The sequence below is a fragment of the Monopterus albus genome, unplaced genomic scaffold, assembly GCF_001952655.1.
Source record: "Monopterus albus unplaced genomic scaffold, M_albus_1.0 scaffold256.1, whole genome shotgun sequence".
Taxonomy (NCBI): Eukaryota; Metazoa; Chordata; class Actinopteri; order Synbranchiformes; family Synbranchidae; genus Monopterus; species Monopterus albus.
The window spans coordinates 294966-303228 of record NW_018128136.1 but is presented as its reverse complement, the minus strand read 5'-3'; the positions used below and the strand labels follow the sequence as shown (position 1 = coordinate 303228).

The following is an 8263-nucleotide window of genomic DNA, read 5'->3' as shown; positions in this document are numbered from 1 at the left end:
AGCTGAGCTTCACTGACATAAACCACTTCATAGGGCATCATGCAAGTTTCTCTTTATACAACCCACTTTATGTTGTGATTGAAACAGGATGTGGTGTTGCTTTGTATTTCTTCAGTGCAATTATTATCTGAAAAGTCGTGATGGGGTCCAGGTAGCTGCTGCTGCTGCTGCTGGTTGGTGGGAGGAGATGCTTTCACTGCTCTAAAACAGAGCTCCCCCCCGGCCCATCCTCTCTCGCTCTCTCTTTCTGTCTCTCTCACAGCTTCATGAGGCTTCCTGTAAAGGTCCAGACACAGGCTGTGGTTGCAAGTGGAAAATGTCACTGGGCACTTACATGACGAGAGAGAGGGGTGAGAATGAGGAGACAGAGGGATGAGTGCTACTGACAGAAAGACAAAGAGAGAGAGAGAGAGAGGTGATTGCTCAAGAAAGAGAGAAAGTGATGTGTGAGTATAAGGAAATAAGGACAGAGAGATAAAAAGGAAATTTAATTTCATCCATCCAGTAGAAGGTGACGGTGTGTTTCCTCACAGAGACCCCCTGCTACCTTGACTAACCAAGACTGATGAGGTACGCCATTTCTTTATTTTACACTAATCCTGTTTAAAAATAACAATGCAAGAATAAGTTGCAATATTTTGTAAAAGTCTTTATTTTTATGTACTTTACTGTATGTGCAGGTTTCATTTTAGCATTGTCTCTTGCTGTACGTTTCCTGATCTGTTACTATCAGGAGCAAGTGGCTCCGTTTTCCACAGTGCATTGTTCTATATAACACATATCAGTTATGATGACACATTTGCACCTTTCATAACGTCACATCGAGGCTTTGATGGAAAAACGAGCACCAACTGATGACTCAAACTGGTGAAAAAATATGCAGCTTTATGGAAAATTCCTCCTTTCTGGGTCATATCATCGTGGTCTATTTCTACAGAAGAATTCTCTGTCATTTTCATTTTATTCTTCACAGTTTTATTGACCACTTGTTTTTACAGATGAAGGCATGTCATGAAGTCAACTAGATTAAATAAGGCTCTTAATATTGTCCGTATGGCCACAGGAAGCTCCTACTATAACACACAGTTCATTTATTTTCTGCCGGTGCAGCAGCGCAGGTGTCAGTGTTTAGAGTTTCACTTGTAACTGCTGCCTTCTCAGGATGACTGCTCAGTATGGACCTAGTGCTGTTTTTTCATTGTCAGCAGTGTGAAGCTCCCTGCCAGCGGTGGTCGGCTGGGGTAGTTTTGACTTTCAGGTTTCATAGAGAAAGATCGTGTGACTGTAGAAACCAAGGTTGTTCTTGCTATCAGTCAGCCAGGTTGTTATTACAACCAGCAGCTTGTCTGAGTGAAACAAAGATAACTTGATTTTTATATCCAATCCAGTTTTATTGAGTGCTCCTGATGTAAATGCAACCATGTGAACTGCTCAACGTATTTAACAATATTGGTTCCACTTTTCTCAGTACGTAATGATCCCCTCTGGTCATATCATGGTCATGGCCATGAAGATGCTTTGGTCCTTGTGTCTCCCGGTGGTTCTGTTTTTGGCCCCCGCAGCCCAGTCCCACAAAGGCTCGCAAGGTATATCTGAGAATGATCACAACCTAAAAAGCTCTATGTTACTGTCCATTCTGCACGAGTGATAGAAAATATTTTTCCATTGTTTTTCATCGTCTTCCTAGTGATATGAATATTTTGTGCTTTATATCAGACGTGTCAAAGCACAAGAAAAATGATCTGTATGTACCTGTGACAGTTTTAAAGCTGAAAAACTATATCCTTCAAAACTTTAACACTTTAACTTTGCAACAGTTATTCAAGTGCATACAGAGCTCACTGTTCTGAATGTCCTACACGAAGGCCAGGTCCAGTGACGCTGATACAGAGACACCATCCTAACCTCTGTCTGTTATGTCTCTGGCCCCCAAGGACTCGCCTGTGTAAATGACTTTGTCAATAATGTCAGCTGTACATGGAACAGCAGCTCCATCCATCCTGGTGTGGACTGTTGGATCTTTGGTGTGAAGACAATCTGGATCCTGAAGGACGGAGCAAGACGTGTCAGCTCAATTATGTAAGATATTAGAGATATTATACTCATGGCTGCCAGTCTTCAGTGTATTTGCTCCATTTCCTTGGAGATTCCATGAAGAGAAAACCAATCATGTTTGTTTTGGGCTTTGAAGATGAAAACATTTTAAGAGCACTTGGTCAAACCGGCAGCACTGTTGTCTTTTCTTTTATCCAGTCGAAGCTGCCAGCTGAAACCACACAGACACGCTCAGAAAGGCTGCAGTTTTGTTTTTGAAAATGAAGTAAGTCACTAGCAAGAACATATAGATGTTTGGCTTTCTTTATAATGTGTTTGGTTTTTAATCTTTAGGCCACTGATCATAGTTGAAAGGTTTTCAGATTCAGAGGATTTTGCACTGTATAGTCTCTGTCCTCACTGTTTAATGGCTTTTGTACGCAGACCTTCACTACTTTTGACAAGATGCCCAACATAAGCCTGAAGTGTAACGGCACATTGGTGGAGAGCCTCAAAGATTATAAAGCGTCAGATCACAGTGAGTAACTGCTTCTGCTTTTTGACATAATTTATCGTTCAGCTCCTTCAACGGGGGCCACATGGAATCTTATATGAATAAAAATGCAGCTTCTGTTAAATTGTGCAGACTTCAAAAAGTGTTACATTCAAATAACTGGTTAACATTAAGAATTAATTAACTGCACTTTTGTCTTTCCATGTACGTGTCCACGTGGACCTGTGTGTGTTTGTGTGCAGTTAAAATGCAACCCCCAGGTGTTCCCAGTGTCAGCAGGACTCCCAATGAGACCAGGGTATCATGGAGTCCAGGCAGTCCGCACAGTGTCCTCCTCACATCCTTTGACTTCGAAGTTCAGCTCAGTCAGAACAGCCAGACATGGAAGGTGAGTGACTGTGCACGTTACAGGACCTTATTAGTAAAGTGTAGGCACAAATAGATTGGTGTTTACATATAATATTTACTGTGTTCATCATCTTAGTTCAGCTCTAATTAGCACCAAACACAACGTACGGCTGAAGTCGATGGGAATGTGATTAGTTCTGTTGGTGTTTAGTCATAAACCGGAGTAGTGGGCGAAATCAAATCTTGGATGAAAAGTTAAGGGATCACCAAAGGTCCTACAGCTTATGCTTAGAGACATGAAATGTCTGAATGAAATTTCATGGGAAACCATCTGATGGATGTTGAGATATTTCACTCAGAGTCACAACAGTCTCCTGCACAGTGGTGCGAGATGAAACCAGCATCAGTAGGTGTCATCCTCTGAGAACCATGAATCTGTGCAAAGGTTCATGGGAATCCCTTTTCGCTTTGTGCAATCCTCCCTTGTTTTTATGCTGACGGTTTAATTTAAGATGCAGCCTGTGGTATGTGCTTCTTTTATCAACATCTTTTGCAGATTTCATGTGCAGTTTCCTCTTCTTTATGGCTAGGGCTTTATTACTGATTTTGAAAGTGAAAACTTTCATATAATGCATATTGTAACTTCCTACTGACATCAGCTTCCCATGAGTTTAACCCGTATTGCTTCCCTGTTCACTGAGGTTTATGTATTTATATTTATTTGCTTGCAGCCAATAAGACAGTGCTTGGTTTTACACATAGGTCACACAACAAATGTGATGCTGCTCATGAGTTTCAAATAATTTTAGATTCTGCTGTTAAGAAACACCCTGTGGCACATGTTCGTCTGTTATCAGGAGGCCCGCACTTTGTCCACACATGAACAAGAGCTAAGAATACCTACTTCGCAACTAAAGGGTTACTGCAAGGTCCGGGTGAGAATCAAACCCGAGGAACAAAAAAACAGCCACTGGAGCCACTGGAGTCCGACAGTATCCTGGATGGCAACTTCACAGGATCAAGGTAACAACAAAAAAGACAGCTGAAGCACCTCACAGGCTTTTTACAGTTTCAACAGCCTCCTGCTTTTTCCAGGTCCCAGAATGATCCTGGAAAATGTAGTAGCTCAGTCAGGTTCGAGGTCTTTACAGGCAGAGATGCTTCTCTGTTCCAGATCGGTTTTCGGGTAAGACATTTGTGCTAACAGGGGGAACGATAGTCGGCGTGGGTCTCATTGTCCTCATCCTGGTCATTTACAAGGGCTGCGTGAGCAGGCGGTGAGTATTCTTCATTCAGGCTTGTATGTGTGTGTGTGTGTTTGCATGCAGTATGTCTAATCTAATGGTCTTCTGCTGCTTCAGCTGTCTCACAGGGAAGCCAGTACCAAACCCATCCAAGTACTTCCACACTCTCCACGCTGTGCACGGAGGAAATCTAAAGGTAAAAATAAAAGTTCTCACCACACACTTCTGCTACTGTGTCTGACCACATGGGACAGTTTGACTGCAGGTGTTACCACAAACTTAACTCTGTGGTATTCACATGGCTGCAACTTCAGTATGAATAACTGTTCACTTGTTCCATTAATATTCATTTAGAACTAGTAACAGCAGCTCTGACCATTAAAGAAAAAAGAAGACGCTTCATGGTGCTGTTGTTTGTATTCCAGGCGACATTAACAAACACACATACATGCTTAATTAGGACATTTACGTCGCCAGAATTTAAGAAGAAAACTCTGCTGTCATCCTGTATCATTCATCATGTGCAGGTTTTCTAGACTAAATCTTCTTCTTTTTCCCTAGAAATGGCTGAATCCTTTGCCGACTTCGGAGTCATTCTTCACGGTTCAGCCATGTGACCCCATCTCCCCAGTGGAGGTGTGTGAAGTTTGGGACGTGGTCCCCTCCACCTCTTCCTACTCCGGCTCCACCACTGCCTTGCTCCACTTCAGGACTTACCCGTCTGCTGGCTCAGACACTAGCGGGGCTTTTGACAATTCCTCCTTCTCCTCATCATCCTGCTTCTCTAACAGGGGCTACTTCATGTCCAGCGCCTCCAGCAACACGACGCAGACTGACCACAGTCCTGTCTACTTCACCTATCAGGATGATTTCCATGATCTTAATAAAGGCCACAACCTCCGTCTCTCCCTCTGCCCTTCCCTTGCTGCTTCTCCAGCCTATGAGAGCTTGAAGAAGGAGCCGCAGAGCCCAGACTCTGGGTTTGGCATCGGAAAGGAAGACGAAGAGGAAAAGAAAGATGAAAGGGACACAGAAGGGGAAGAGGTTTCAGATGATCACCAGAGCTCTCCTCTTCTCATCCTCCCTCTTCCTTCCTGGATGTGCCCTCCCCCCTATGCTCCACCCCCTCCTCATCCTCCCAGTGCAACTCAGATATCCTCTGATAGCCACCAGGTGGATGCACCTGTGGCAGCTGCTAGCGGTAGCTATACAGCCTGGCCCGTGGCTAGTGCTATGTGCAGGTCTTCCTCTATGCCTGTCGAGCCCTGTAAAACAGGCTATCTCACCCTCAAAGAACTACAGACCACATTCAGCAACAAATCCATCTGAAAACACAGGGTGTATCTGGAAGAATCCCTTTGTGATCGATTCAAATTTAATCTGTGTTTACATCAAAAGCAACCCGACTGATTGGCTGTTCTGATCTGATTGTGGAGGGGCGCTTCCCTGACAGCATGGAGTACTCCTGTGCTGCTTTGACAACAAAACAATTGCATTTTTACAAATTCTGTGGTTTTTATTTAGTAATTCATTGTTGTCACTGCTGAAAACAAACACACTGTCATTATCACCTACGTCCAGGAGTTCAAAACCTTTAATCTAAATCAGATCCAATCAGATTTGGAAGTCCAAATCCAGGATCAGACAACTCAGCCACATTTTATCTGTAGTTCAAAACAATTCAGGGTAAGATCACCCTGATCCAGAGTATGACTTTTCAAGATTACCGGCTCTTGAATAACAGCGCTGCAATCCTACCTCCTGGGCCCTGGTTGTTGCAGTTAGCTTGTTAGCAAACAGCTGTTTTTGGCCAGCTAACGAACATCAGCCAACATTCACTCTTCTTATAGCTCTGTTTTAGTCTCACTAACTCCCAGAGGAAATATCTGAGCCCTTAGCTGCTAAATGCTCTACTATACTACAAGCGAGTCGCTAACTTTTCCTGGTGTTTGGTGTTGGACATGTAGCGTAGAGTGGGTTTATAAGAGCTGCTGGAGACAACAAGGTCGCTAAGAGCAGTGTGAGTGAAGTTGTGTGTGTGAAAACCCAAACATGAAGCTCAAAGAGGCTAAACAGCTACAAACTGGTGACACCTTTCACATTACATGTAATCATTTAATCAGTTGTTACTATCAAATCTCTGATTAGAGCAGCTTTAATATTTCACATCGGCCCTATCGGTAAATGTAACTTACTGGCTGCTTCTTTCACCACAGGCAATGGACAGAGCCGTTGCTGGTGTCTTTACATTCTGGTATTAGTTTTGCAGCATATGCTGTAATCACTGCTATAATAATCAGAATTTGATTCATTTTGCTTAGTAAGAAGAGAAACTGTCCCGAAATTTAAAAACCTATGCAGGTTAAATATCAGTTTACAGCCTGACACAGCCCGGCATGTATGAATCAGTGTCACTGCATTCAGAGTCATGTACAGTCATGCATATGTACAGTATTTTGAAACTCATAACGAGTACCTTAAACTCTTTATTGTGTAGTTTCAATTAGCTTTATTTGTATAACTTGTAGCACTGCAGGTCATGAAAGCATTACTTTAGTCAGTTATTGATCACTGTCTAAAAAACATAAGACATGCAGTTTTGGAATTTGCTTTTTGTTACTTTAACTTGTATCTTACAAAGGTATACACTGATCAGCCATAACATTACGACCACCTGCCTAACACTGCACACACAGGAGTCAGTGCAGCAGCTGGATGGCACTCGTGTCACTGTGCATCTTCTGTGAATCCGCTTGCTTCCACACTGTCAGGAAGAGCACAGATGTGTTGACCGTTCAGTGAAAACTGTGGCTGTGAGGACAAGTTGGAGAACTTGTTTAGACCAATTCAATTGACCCTTGGCAAAGTCGCTCAGATCCTCATTCTGCTTCCAACATGTCAACTTCAAGGATTGAATGTTCCCTTGCTGCCTAATATACCCCGCACACTGACAGGTGCCATGGTAATGAGATCCGCAGTGTGATTCGCTTCACCTGTCAGTGGTCATAATGTTATGGCTGATCGGTGTATGTCGTGAGAGTTCTTTAAAACTACTAATAATCACTGTACAGTGCAAAATGAAGAGTCTTTAGTCCGGCAGGTAGATCTAGGATTTTGAAAGTAGTAGTACCTGATTGTGCTTTGACTGTGTAAATTACTTTTAATAAAGAACATGGGAGGATTGCTTTAGAGTTGAATCGCAGGAAGATGTGATGCACTAACTGACTAACAGCATTTGAGCGTCATTGCTTTTAGTCTAAACTGATCTACTGTCAAAGGTGAGGCAGCTGGTTTGCCACTGATGCTTTTTTTATAATCTCGTGTTTGTGCCCTTTAAAGTGACTTCCTGTCTTTGAAGAGATCAGGTCAACACTTGTGATCATCATCCTCCAGCCCACAGTGTGGTTGCACTTGGTAAACGCTGCTTTTTGTTAGGCTGCTTATTCTAGATTTATGTAATTCACATCTCTACACATGCAGAATATTTCCGTTGCACTCAGTGACTGACATCTGTGCAGAGACCAAAGAAAATAAAAGCTCTGGTAGAAATGATCACCCTTTCATTTCCTGTGTCGTAGTGGAAAGAGCTCAGGGGTGGACATGTGAGCTGTAGTGTGAGACAGCCTGACACGAGTGTGTGTGAGTGTTTACATGTCCTGTCAGGTGGTCTTGGTGGTGTGTGTGTGCGAGTGTGTATTAGTGTGGTTTGACATTTAACTCTGACACAACCAGCAGCATCCGTTCACCTGAAACAATTTACAATATTTAGCTTGTCAGTAAGAAACCACACAAAGTGTCACATTTCATCACTTTCACAAGCTTTTCTTTCCATTTCACAACAGCTTCACTCTTCATATCTAAACAATGTCAAGCCATGTCCCTGAACAACACACAGAGTGGATTTGTTATAAAAGGCGCACCTTTATTTATCTGCTTAGCTTCCTCTTCCTCTAAGCTACGTGCTGGCCCATTATAGACCAAAACAAGTCATCTCAGTAGAATTTACATCTGTACAAATGGACTGAAATGAACTGCAGCAACACAGTAAAAGTAAAAGGTCAATTAGACACACTGAGGTTGAACTGAACCATATTTTAATTGGGGTAAATAACTCAACTGTAAT

General features: G+C 42.7%; 1 protein-coding gene across 2 annotated transcripts in view; it reads left to right on the top strand.

Annotated features, from left to right (window-relative positions):
- Window positions 1-6844, top strand: part of il2rb (interleukin 2 receptor, beta) — a 7578-nt gene extending 734 nt beyond the window's left edge. The window contains exons 2-11 of one of the 2 annotated variants that reach the window (XM_020621233.1): window positions 263-570; window positions 1469-1586; window positions 1935-2079; window positions 2254-2320; window positions 2479-2572; window positions 2791-2936; window positions 3754-3919; window positions 4071-4173; window positions 4258-4336; window positions 4702-6844. In XM_020621233.1, coding sequence (XP_020476889.1) covers window positions 1475-1586; window positions 1935-2079; window positions 2254-2320; window positions 2479-2572; window positions 2791-2936; window positions 3754-3919; window positions 4071-4173; window positions 4258-4336; window positions 4702-5469 — 1680 coding nt within the window. In that variant the 5' untranslated portion in view covers window positions 263-570; window positions 1469-1474 and the 3' untranslated portion in view covers window positions 5470-6844. Of the gene's footprint in view, window positions 1-97; window positions 571-1468; window positions 1587-1934; window positions 2080-2253; window positions 2321-2478; window positions 2573-2790; window positions 2937-3753; window positions 3920-4070; window positions 4174-4257; window positions 4337-4701 lie in introns of those variants that run through there. The other variant, XM_020621232.1, reaches the window with a different exon arrangement.
- Window positions 6845-8263: the final 1419 nt, after the last annotated feature.